Below are 12,194 nucleotides of genomic sequence, written 5' to 3'. Positions count from 1 at the left end.
ATTAACCGGAATATCGGTTTAACTGAATTGAACCGAACCGATACCAACCAAAACTGAATTGAACAGAACTGAATCCCGGTTCAACTAAATTGAACTGAACCGATACCGACCAAAACCGACCGATTGTGACCGACCGATTCTGACCCGCATACCGATTGTGACCGACCGATTACCGATTTTGACCGCCTGGTTATGATCTGTATACCGATTACGACCTGCAAAAAACCGTTTTTGACCGACCGAATGTGACCTGTTTCCGGTAATGACCGGACCGATAAATACCGGACCCATACCGACCGACACCCGCCAAGGAAAAAAAACCGGATTCGACCGGATACCGAATAAACCGACCGATACTGACCGGTACCGAAAGACTTATACAACCTGCTTTTGACCGACCGTTTTTTACCGAACCTGTTTTTGACCGACCTGTTTCCGACCTTTTAACCCGTTTTTACAGCCCTAGTTATAGATATGGTTATTATCTTAGTGTCCCGCACGGAGTTTTTGTGAAGCCCTAATATAAAATATAGATTTTGCCTTCGTCAAATGCAGGTGTTTTGACGATTAATTTTTTTGTTGGCTATTTGATTGACTTTTGACTTTGATTTTTTAATTTTTCAAAAAAAAGTATTTCATAAATAGCTTTTAAGTCAAAATAAAAAAGTTACCCACAAAGTCGTTGTAGCTTTTTTTATTAGCTTTTGATTTTTAATCTACTGATCTGATAAACAACTAATAGCTAATTTATAATTTTTGCTGAATATTTTTTCAATAATTAGCTTAAACAATTAGCTTATCAGCCAATATTAAATACTTCCAACTAGTCACACCAACCAACATTATCAAGCAACAACTACAAGCTACAGCTAACAGTAATTTATCAAACATGCCATAATAATGTATTTAACAACGGATTTGAATCCATGTCTTTTGTGTTAACTTTAAAATGTTCTCCTGCAATCAAACACATTTTCCATTCAATTCCAATACCATAGTCATTATGTGGCTTCAGCTAGGATAAGATTTTTACCGTTTTCAGTAGAGGTTAAGGGATGGTCATGGGTCCAAGATCCTATTGGATCCGCCTCTTTTTAAGGATTTGAGTCTTATTTTTTGAGACCCATCGAATTCGAGTCGGATCTGAATCTAGGAAATATTTGACGGGTCCGAGTCCAGGTCCGGGTCCCAATCCCAAGGTGTACACTCAAACCCGAACCCAGACCCGACCTAGAGACCCAAACCCTAGAGCCGCCCCTTAGACCCGGACTAGACCCTATACTATTAAATATTTTTTTTACTTTTTAGTAATTATTTTGTATTTGAATTTCATGTACTCGAATAAGTGTTTATAATACGATAATAAGTTGCTTACAAAAATACAAAAAGACGCAAAAAGATTTAATTTTGACAATCAAAGAGACTTTGTTTAAGACCCATTAAGGACCCTAGACCCATCAGATCCGGAGGATCTGGGTCTGAAAGTTTTGGACCCTTAGGATCCGGATCCGAGTTTGGATCTATAAAAAATAAATGGGTCTGGGTCTGAATCTGGCCATACTCGCTCCAGACCCACCCCATGATCCCTAGGTCAAATAGACATAATTGACCGAATAACTATAAATCTTTAATCATATCAAAAGGGACATATTAAATCAAACACACTGTGTACATGAAAATTAGATGGAACATGATCATTTCATCATTTCTTTTTTGGAGCTTGATTTTTGACATACCTAGGTTTTGTTTCTCCGTAATTAGAAATACTTTTGTTATGAATGGTATGTGTGACTTGAGTGCACATTTAAAGAGTGGATTCATGTGTATGACTCTTGGTTTGTGGAATCCAAAAGGGTGTAATTATGTGGAGAGTATTCATGAGGAATTATGGGTGTTAATGAAGATTAATGAAGAAGTAGAAAGGACTTGATTTTATGGTAGCTCGATTAGAATTCTGACAGAGGAAGCAGAGAGGTCGCTCGACCTACCCGCTCGACCGAGCGAGCTATATTGGTAGGTTGAGCGGTCAGATAGAATGCTCCAGAATGTAGCTGATGCTCGCTCGACCGAGCGAGCTCCCTGTTTTGGTCGAGCGGATCCTCTGATGTGCATGGGATGCTGTTTTTCGACCTTTCAAGTCCTTGGAGTTATTTCATATTATTCATTACTCTATATTAACAATGTATTCAAGTGAGCTATTGATATTCATGTACCTAGTACTATATATGGAGCTCTCATATTCACACATCAAACACAACCCCTAAGCCAAACACATAGCCTTTTGTTTTTATCTCTTACTCAATTGTAATTCTTCATAGAGAAGTGTTGTTTATACTCATTCTTGATATAATATAAACAAAAACTACACACCACAGAGGACGTAGCCATCATTGGGTGAACCTCCTTAAATCCTTGTGTCTCTTTTGATTAGTTTTCATTGTCAAACGTTATTTTGTTCATTGTTGTTTGTATCGTTCTTAGCATCGTAACGGTTTTGGCAAACATTTTCAACTTTAATTACAAAATCAAGTATGATTTGAATTTTGAAATGACATAATTTCAGTATGATTGTTAATCTAATGGTCTAATGGACACTGTTACTATTTGAGAGTATTAGTACAGTAGTACTACTCCCATATCAGCAAAATTTATCAAAAGCGATTTCAATCACCCATTAAGATCTGTATGTATGGGTCATGCAATAAAGGATTCAGACCAGAAGACGATGATGTAGAGCCGGCCCTTGGATTTTAGGGGTCCGAGGCGAAAGATTATTTATAGGCCCTAAATTATTACATATATATAGAAAACTTCAAACCTTAGCACTAATTGAAAACTAAAATTTTTTTAGGGGCCCTGGACGTAGGCACAACTTGCACTTGCTTAAGGCCGACCCTAACGCATAATATTACTCCAATCTCAAGTGGCTCTAGCAACCTTGATGAAGACGTCTTCCAGAGTGGTGTCTGTCAAACCCCATGCATGAACCGGGAATCTCTTCTTCGCATCCTCTACAGCTTCAAAAATATCTGCAATCCTCGTCCCATGTTTTGGAAGCTCGAACTTTAAGGTGCCTGCAAGGTGATAAGTCTTGTGGGCATTAGGCGACAACGACATCACCATTTCCTCCACCTCTGTGCAGTGTTCTGCTGTACTTGTCAAGGTGAACACCAGCGTTCCTCCATATCGCGCCTTCAGCTGTAAATTCAGATAATTACATAATGGATCTGATGCTTTACATGCCATAATATGTTTCTCATCTTTTAAACCATTTTGTATGGCAGTGATCAAGAATTTATCACGAGGACAGGGTTATGTAAATTCGATCCTAAACGTTTGTTTAGCAGAAACAGTTTGGCAATAAGGTAACAGGATGATGTTATGAATTAAGATTATCAACACTAATGAACTAGATGTGTAATACCTATCAACAACATCAAGAATAATGCTATGTGCTGATGAACATCAAGAGGAAAATACATGGTATTTCTAGCATTTTTTTTGTTGCAGAACTTTGAGTGACAATGATCTTTCGAGTGAAAAAAAAAGGATAGTGATAAAAAGACAACCTCTTTCGCATCTGCTATACACTGTAGGCTGCCATCAACAAATATTCCTAACCGATCACAAAGAGCCTCAGCTTCTTCCATCGAGTGCGCTGTTGAATTGTTTAAATTTTCAGTAGCATTCCAAAGCAAAAATATAATGTAAGTCGGAAATATTTTTAGACAAAGAAATATCTGGAGAAATTTTACTAGTTAGAACGATGGCTCGATGTTGCTTTGCATGCTTCACAACATTCCACAGACTGTTCCTGGAAGCGGGATCCAATCCAGTGCTAGGTTCATCCATGAATACCACCTTTGCATTTGAAAATATAAGTTACATTCATCTTTTACATTACTTAACTCAAATGATATGAAATTGGCTTTGCTATAGTATTTTATGGAAGAGTATGCTAAAAGAACAAACCTTTGGATCTCCGATTAAGGAGATAGCTACACTGAGTCTTCTCTTCATACCACCACTGTATTTTCCAGCTTGTTTGTCGGCAACACCTCCGCAAAATAAGTTCAGATTTTTCAGAGATTCTTCCACTGCCTACTCCATGAGTAGTAATTACAAGAAAGAGAAATATAAACATCTGCCTTTAGTCGAAAAATATAGCTTTATCTAATGTAACAAACCAAAATACATCTTTAAGAATTTTATTTATACAATTTCTCACTTCTTGTTTCATATTAAATTATTTGTATGACAGATAATCCGATACGATGCATCTAGAAAGGTAAGTCCAAATTCAACCCGCGACATGAGAGCAATTGCATAGACGATTCTTTTAACATTATTTTTAAAAAGAAGAAAAATATACAAACAAGAAACTCGACTAAGAGGAATCACCTCCATTAGTGCAGCACCTTTAAGGTTCTTTAGTCTACCATAAAACAATAGATGCTCTCTTCCTGTCAGAGTTTCCCACAGAAGACTGCCAATATAGAGAAAATAGAGAAAATCAAAATATTGGCTTAATTTGGTCCTGTCACAAATGGGAATGCCAGTTGAATACAGATTAGGTAATAATGTGTCGTATCGAGAATCCAATTAGTGCTTACTCATGCTGAGGACAAACACCCATCATTGAGTATATCTCATCCATATTTGTGCTCATGTCCAAACCATTTATGAATGCTGATCCTGAAGTTGGCTTTGTAAGCCCAATCATCTATGTGGAAAGAAAAATACAAAATATATAAGAAAGTTTCAGATTTAAAGGTCTCTACTAATGCAGTCTTAGTTAATGACATGTTTTAAATCATATCCTAGGACTTCAACCATAACTTAAGCTTTTGGTAGAGTCAGAGCCAGCGTGACAAAAGGGTCGCAAGTTTTAATCTCAGGCTCTTGTGTGAGGCGGCGAGATACAGTATGTAACATATTCTGAGAGTTCAACCATTAGCTCAAGCTTTGGTTGAGTTGGTTCCTTAACAGTTAAAGATCACGATGAAAATGAAAAATGAAAAATGAAAAGTTCAATAAAATCCGAGTTCACACAAATGTTCAGAGAAAAACTAAAGACTAACCATACTAATGAATGAAGTTTTTCCAGCACCATTGGGGCCAAGCATCCCAAAGCAACCTGTCTGAGGCAAGGCAAGATACATTCCTTTGACTGCAACTTTTGGAGGGTTTCCATCTCTTGCTGCGTACACTTTTCTTATGTTGTTACAGACAATGGCATGGCTTGCAGTCGCTTCGAGTGTCAGTTGTTCCACAGTCTCCCTCTATGAAAAAGAGAAATTTTAATGGAGTAAGAAATTTAGCACCCAACAAAAAAGTTCAAAGAAATATATAGCAGGGAAGAGTTCTACATATATAACATAAGAGTGAACGATGAGGCTGAATGACTTAGACATTGTAATGTTATTTTTACGGCCATTTAGTTGTTGGTATTAAAGCAGTGATAATGGGAATGATTTGTAGTTTAATTTTCATGAAATATACCATGTCACTCCCATGGAATGAAACTTTGATTAAAAAAAAAAGTTTTTTTATTTACAATTTTTTATTACCACCAAATACCACCTGTTCAAAAGGTACTGCATTTGAATGAATTATGAGAGGAAAATGAGATGATTGAGGAGAACAAACATGAACATTAAATTTGACAGAAAATTTTCTACTAATTTAAAACCGACTACCAAACAAATTAAACTAGTTAGTTATGAACACTTATAAAGTAAATTGTGGAAGGCTACTTCTCTATTTTGTTATACATGTAAATTACATTGAATTGTATCCCTTTTAGGTGCTAACCCAAGCTTACTTTTTGGTAAAAGCTAAGGTAATGAATTCTGAGGTTACATACCTGTTGAATTACATCTGTTTTCTCTGTTTGAAATGAAATTTGAGATTCATGACTTGACAGAGTAGGTTGCCTTGCAGACGATGAAGCCTTTTTCCACCAACATCCGGATATTGACACACGATCGACATAATATGCTAAAAATAGAGTAAGTAGCCACTCTAGAAACATAATGATGACGACCTCTTTCATTCCATTGTTAGGATCATTCAAGTCTTGCCACTTCATGCCTCCGTTATCAACCGTAATTCCTTCAAGAGCATATTGTTGTAGTTCATATAACCCACGAAATAATGAGAACCCAGGAAACAGCTCAAGAACTGTCACCCATATTCCTAAATTATTAAGATATATAAAATCAAAATGAGGCCTACATTAATTGAGACTTGGAATAATATATATATGATAACAAGTTTGTCAATATAGTGAAAGATCAATCTTTTTAGTGACATATTTATGATTGATCAAAGTATCCATCATATACCAATATCAACCGGTGAGTTTAAAACTTACTTGGAAAAAAGGGTGTCTCGAGCAAGTTCAAGAAAAGGAAATTCCCCAGCAAACCAGTCACAAAGACAAGCAGATAACCCACAACTACATAGAATGAACTTCTAAGTGTGAATGTCAAATATAACAAATAGTAAGTTAACCGGAGCAAGCAAAATTTTGGATATATGAACGGGAAACATTCAAACCTGAAGCTGTTTTAACATTGGAGAATAACTCAGAAGCCAAAAATGCCAAAGAAACTTGCAAGTTTGCATAAACAAAGTAGAACACCAACTGGATGGTTAAAGCATTCATTGTGAAGAAGCCTAGTCCTGCAACAAAAATGTAAGGATTTTAGAAATACTCATCTGTCCTGATAGAATTGCATCAAAGAGAAAGTGGGAGATTTTTAAGAAAAAAGTAAAATTTGGTAATAAATGAAGAGAAAGGATGAATTGTGAGGATGAAATCAAAGAGAGTAAAAATGTATGGATGAGATTAAAAGAAAGTGTTGGGCCATTGTGCAAAAATAGAAATGATTCAAATTAAGTGGGGGGACCAAAATGACAAATGATGCAAATTGAATTGGACGGAGGGAGTATGAGTTATGAGTTATGATACAAATATAAAAGTGCTTCAAGTAGTATTACCAAGAAGTGAACCAAATGCTACGAAACATAGCATATAGATTATTGACACAAGAGCAAAGTAGCCATATGAAATAGTCCAATAAGCTCCGTCACTAAGCCCATGCATTTTCATCATCATCCGGAGTTTCTCTTGCTTTTCATAAACCAGAGCTTGCAGCATGACCTGATATACACAAAAATTGATTATTAAATTATATCTTCCGTATTTTTTTAAGACCTTTCTTCACACCATAAAAATCTCTACTCGAGCTTAATTTTACTAAATTAAACACATTTTTGCAGATGCAAACTGATTGTTACAAATTTACACATAGCATTATCAACAGGTCCTAGAGAGTAGCAAGGGGCTTACAGGGAATAACCAAACAATAATCCATATGAACAAGAGTGTACTCATCAATGTGACAAGATGTGGCAGATTCAAATCAATACTTTTTGGCATATCTTTGAAGAACTCTACTGATATTTGTGCATCTGCCCCTCGTACAAATCGCAGGAAGGCAATTGATACCTGCAGATGGCGAATAATCTCCTAAAATCATGTTTGATTTAATGCCACAGACAATAATAGGTGCATCTGAAAATAGATGCGGTAAATTACAGAATCCAAAATGAACGAAGAAAAATTGAAGCAAATATCAGTACTCCTACAAGCTATTACCATATTTAGCAAACTTATAACGTCTGCTTGCATTTGGGGTGAAGATTGTTCATCCTTTACAGTTTTGTACCATACAATTACGTTGAAATTCTGGTTGTCGGAGTTCTGAAGATCAAAAGCTGTCCGATGAGAAGGATAACTATGTTACGCTGGTTATCTGTGCATATAATGTTATTGGATCTTTAATTTTTCCTTAAAAAGTTTATCAACTAACCCCCGGCAAATTCCTTTTCCTCATTGTTATTAGTACGAGAATCACCAATGATTAGTTCATCATGGATTTTAGAGGTGCTATTCCTCCACAGTGTTAGTCCCTCCATGCAGTCCAACTCTAAGGAAATGAAATTTATGGATATATACAAATGAATAAGTAAGCTCCATGAATAAAACTAAGGCCAAAATGAAACATTATACCCAAAATCAATAGGGCTTAATCAAGAAGATTAACGCATAGGAATATGATTAGAACTCGCTGCATTAGATACATGAAATATCGTACCAATGGGCACAAATATGGAAGAATTCTTATAGCATTTTTGTTGGAGGTAATAAAGTCGTGATTCCTCATGAGAAACATTCTTGTTGTCAGACATTGAAGGGGTTCCCTGTAGCAGCGAAACAAAGATTATACTACATGATAAAACGACCTTTAAAATAATTAGAAAAACAAATTCAATATAAACAGAGTTACCAAGACTAGGTGCGTGAGAAGGTCAGATGAATTCACAGAGGTAGGAGTTGGAAACATGTCATCAACCACACCTACCAAACACAAAAAATTTCATACTGTTACCATCAGATTCTCTGTTAGCACAAACATTTACTAAATGTTTCTATTAACAATTTCTCACACGAAATGTTAAGCATATAACTCAAACTAATAACGTTTAAAATTAATCCTCTTTGTTATTTCAACTATATATTTCGTTGTTCTAGTGCCTAGATATTAATTTAGCAGATATTAATGGAGAATGTGACTCAATTAAGAACTCCTAAGCATTGTTTAGATGTTGATTGATCTTGTTTAGTATGGTCTAATGTGAACAAGAGAATGAAAGTGGAGTGCTTGATGCTACGTTGATGGATGTATGTGCTGTGCTGTGTCGTTGCTTGTGCTGTGAAATCACCCAAGGAGAACAAGCTAAGTTGAGCGGAACAAACACCAACAAATAAAAAGCAAGATAAGCAATGGTGTTTATAAAACACAACTTAATGATATATTTGATCCCTTCCTTAACAAATGATTTGTGTATTTTGTATGTCGTTATATTAACTCCACTACAACATAAATACACTCTCACAAAAATTAAATGAGTTTGCCTCACGCAATTAGACTACAGACAATATTATAACTTTATACTTCTCCAGACTTTGCACTCTCTTACAATTCTTTGGGCACTCAACTAAGCTTCACTAAGCTTTCAATGAGTTATCTTCACTCTTCAACAATGGAGTACTCTTCCTTGATAATTACTCCTTTTTGGTGTTTCTCCCTTCTCACTCCCTAGATCTCTTGGAGATGTACAAACTTTCGCTCCAAACCTTTTCCACACGCGACCACAGGTTTCAAAATGCCTTCTTAAAGCCCTCAATTGTCAGAAGAATATCATCGAAGACCACAAAGTCATTCAAGCGTATTTAGCACAGAGAACGAAGTTCTGACGCATAGTGCTTGTTTGAGCACCATAGTGCTTGTCAGAGCACTCACACAGCTCATCCGAGCAGCCCTCTACATGCTCAATCCCATGGTCGATTCGCCAAGATTTTGGTCGCCCAAACTTTCACTTGCTTTGATAAGGCTGCTCGCCTGAGCCTTTTTGCTGCTAGCTGAGCATAAGCTTTGCCACACCACTATGTTGCTTTAATGCACTCGCTCACCCGAGCCAATCATTGCTCCGATTTCTTTAAATTCTAAAATTTTAGGCTTTGTTTATTAATTGATTAACTTAATGATCAACTTTGCATGAACAACTACACTATGTAAGTATAAATAAACATCTATATATTGTCATTAATGTTAGTTAGGTTCAGGAGACCCTATCAAACACCCACCCAACAATTTCCTAGAAAATTTTCATGTTTCACACCAAACAATGTGTTAAGCAGTGGCGGACCTACCTTAGGACATGGTAGGTCCACGGCCCCACTATTATTCTACAAAAAATATTATTTTTTTTTGTACATTTTTTTAAAAATTTAAGTTTATATAAGTAGGTCTATCTTGGTGATTAGGTCCTACCAAATAAAGTTTTAGGTCCGCCTCTAGACTATCAAGTATCACAAACATGGCAAAATAAGTTCTATAGTTATACTATTGATGATTCAAAACCCATATCATAGTACATACTCTATCGATTCCCAAACATGGAAAAAGAGGGTTTCTTTAAGATGGTGACAACAATAGTAAAATCATGTCATACCCTAAAGGGGACCAAGCAATCGAGACTACAAATCATTTAAATAGCATATAACATATTTTTGCGTTACAATTATCAACTTAAGCTTTTGGTTTAGCTGATATTTTCATATGGTATCATAAGCCTAGTCATAGGTTCAAAAAAGGTCTCCTTTCAAGAGTAATTATGAGCACCACCTATGAAGAGAACCCACACGGCTACACTTCTAGCCCAAAGGCTGTCGTATAAAGGGACGTGACATAGTCATATAGTGTATAACAATCTTTGGGCTACAACAATCCAGAACAAGCTTATACTAATGTATTTGTATGGTCATTACCCTCACTAACCCAATAACATAACAATAAGTTAAAAATAATAATTAAAAAAAGGGATTATACCTTGGGCAAAAGATTGATTGTAGGCCGTAAAAAGAAAAGAAGCAGAGCAAGAAGAGTTAATCCTGCAATTAGGGTTTGGTAAGTCTTGATCAATTGGGATTTGAATAGCAGGAGGCATTTCCGGGGGATTCAGAATTGGTGGCAACAAATTTTGTTTTGCTTCTTGAAGATGTTGTAAGTAGTTATTCATGATCGTTAGTAATCCCAATATCACCACTGGGAAAACAAATAGGCAGCAATTCTGGCATTTGTTTCTTTTCTGCAATCAATTTATCAAACTAACTATTTTATTCTCATTAAAAAATGAAAAATTTTAAAATTCAAATCAAGGTGCTAAATAAATAATTATGGGGTTACAAATGACATAATTTCTTTGCATGCATCAGTTGATCATTGATTATACAATTAAACCCATTGAAGCTAAATTACTTGAACATAAATTAATCAAATCATAAAAGAAAGAACAAATTTGAAAATGAAAATAAAATCTAAGTTTCTTTTTGTATAATATTTAATTCAAAAAAATATTAAGTCACCTGATAAGTTAAGTTTTTCCTAAGCAAAGCATTGGATTGAGCCAAATAACTGGATTTCCCAGGGACGACATTTGCCATTGTTAACGATTTGTGCAGAGAAGGAGAAATATTTTCAGAGAAATAACGAATTGTTGCAAATGTGAGTCATTAAAACAAATTTCCGACACGGTTCACGACTTCACGACTTCACGTAGACTCAAATTTGACTTTAAAATTATTCAACATAAATTCTAAACAATTATTGTGCATGATTTTAGTTTGGATAAAGACATAGAGGAAAAGCAGGAGAAGAGATATAAAAATAGGAAATTCTCGCCATATAATTCGAAATACATATAATATGAAAAAAATGAAGAGATTTAACCTTTTTCAAATTTCTTCATTCTAGGTTTATCTCTAATCCTCTATCCTAAAAACGCATTCATTGTAATTTCTACGGTTTATATTATTATTATTATTATTATTATTATTATTATTATTATTATCGTCGTCGTCATTTTTGTTGTTGTTGTGATGATTAAACTTCTTATTATTATTGCCAACAAAACACCAAATTTGTAAAAATAATTTTTTAATTATAGTTTTAAAGTTTTGGACTATTGCGAATTACAATTTTAATAATTATTTTTTGCAAATTACAGCTATTATAGTATTAAAGTCTACAACATTCAAGCCAAACCACTTAACCTAAAATTCTGACAATCAAAATGGTCGAAATAAATATGTGATTTGACTTGATTGTTGTAGACTTTGACTTGGGTGACTGTAATTCGTACAAAATAAATATTACGACTGTAATTTGCAAAAGAGCTAAACTTTAAGACTGTTATTCACAAATTGTATTCATTATTATTGTAGTTATTATATCTACTTACCAAATGTGTAATTAATATTGACATTTTTGTTATATTGGTATTTTTGTTATTTTTACTCATCAATTGTGTTTTTAATTTTTCATTATTATAATAATTACTGATATTCTCATTATTTTCCTCGTTAAATATGCGATTGTTGTTGACATTATTGTAATTATTGATTTATTCTTACTATTATTTAACAAATGTGTAATTTATGATGACGTTTGACTAATTGGCTTCAAGTACTATTAATTAAATTTTTGACGATTGAATTCTTCTTACTCTATTTTTGATCATAATTCTTTCTTTTCAAGCAAAAATGTTAGTATTGTCGCACT

At 34.7% G+C, this 12,194-nt stretch overlaps 1 protein-coding gene across 2 annotated transcripts; it reads right to left on the bottom strand.

The window, feature by feature from the left end:
• Positions 1 to 2,414: 2,414 nt before the first annotated feature.
• Positions 2,415 to 11,296, bottom strand: LOC130797525 (ABC transporter A family member 12-like). Of its 2 annotated transcripts, none has more exons than XM_057660129.1 (18): positions 11,000 to 11,296; positions 10,464 to 10,722; positions 8,358 to 8,428; positions 8,166 to 8,271; positions 7,881 to 7,997; positions 7,667 to 7,785; positions 7,358 to 7,516; positions 7,006 to 7,168; positions 6,562 to 6,687; positions 6,377 to 6,460; positions 5,867 to 6,114; positions 5,082 to 5,282; positions 4,614 to 4,723; positions 4,402 to 4,486; positions 3,973 to 4,101; positions 3,756 to 3,861; positions 3,570 to 3,658; positions 2,415 to 3,198 (listed from the first exon to the last, which is right to left on the bottom strand). In XM_057660129.1, exons 1-18 carry the CDS (start codon positions 11,075 to 11,077, stop codon positions 2,920 to 2,922), a joined length of 2,529 nt encoding a protein of 842 aa, XP_057516112.1. In that variant the 5' UTR covers positions 11,078 to 11,296; the 3' UTR covers positions 2,415 to 2,919. The 2 variants fall into 2 exon arrangements, with proteins under 2 accessions (XP_057516112.1, XP_057516111.1); XM_057660128.1 differs by having other exon boundaries at positions 5,867 to 6,198; positions 11,000 to 11,295.
• Between the last annotated feature and the right edge of the window lie 898 nt (positions 11,297 to 12,194).

This window comes from Amaranthus tricolor, chromosome 13 (genome assembly GCF_026212465.1).
Source record: "Amaranthus tricolor cultivar Red isolate AtriRed21 chromosome 13, ASM2621246v1, whole genome shotgun sequence".
In the NCBI taxonomy this organism is placed as follows: domain Eukaryota; kingdom Viridiplantae; phylum Streptophyta; class Magnoliopsida; order Caryophyllales; family Amaranthaceae; genus Amaranthus; species Amaranthus tricolor.
Note: the sequence above shows the minus strand (reverse complement) of the source record. Positions and strands in the feature narration are given on the sequence as shown.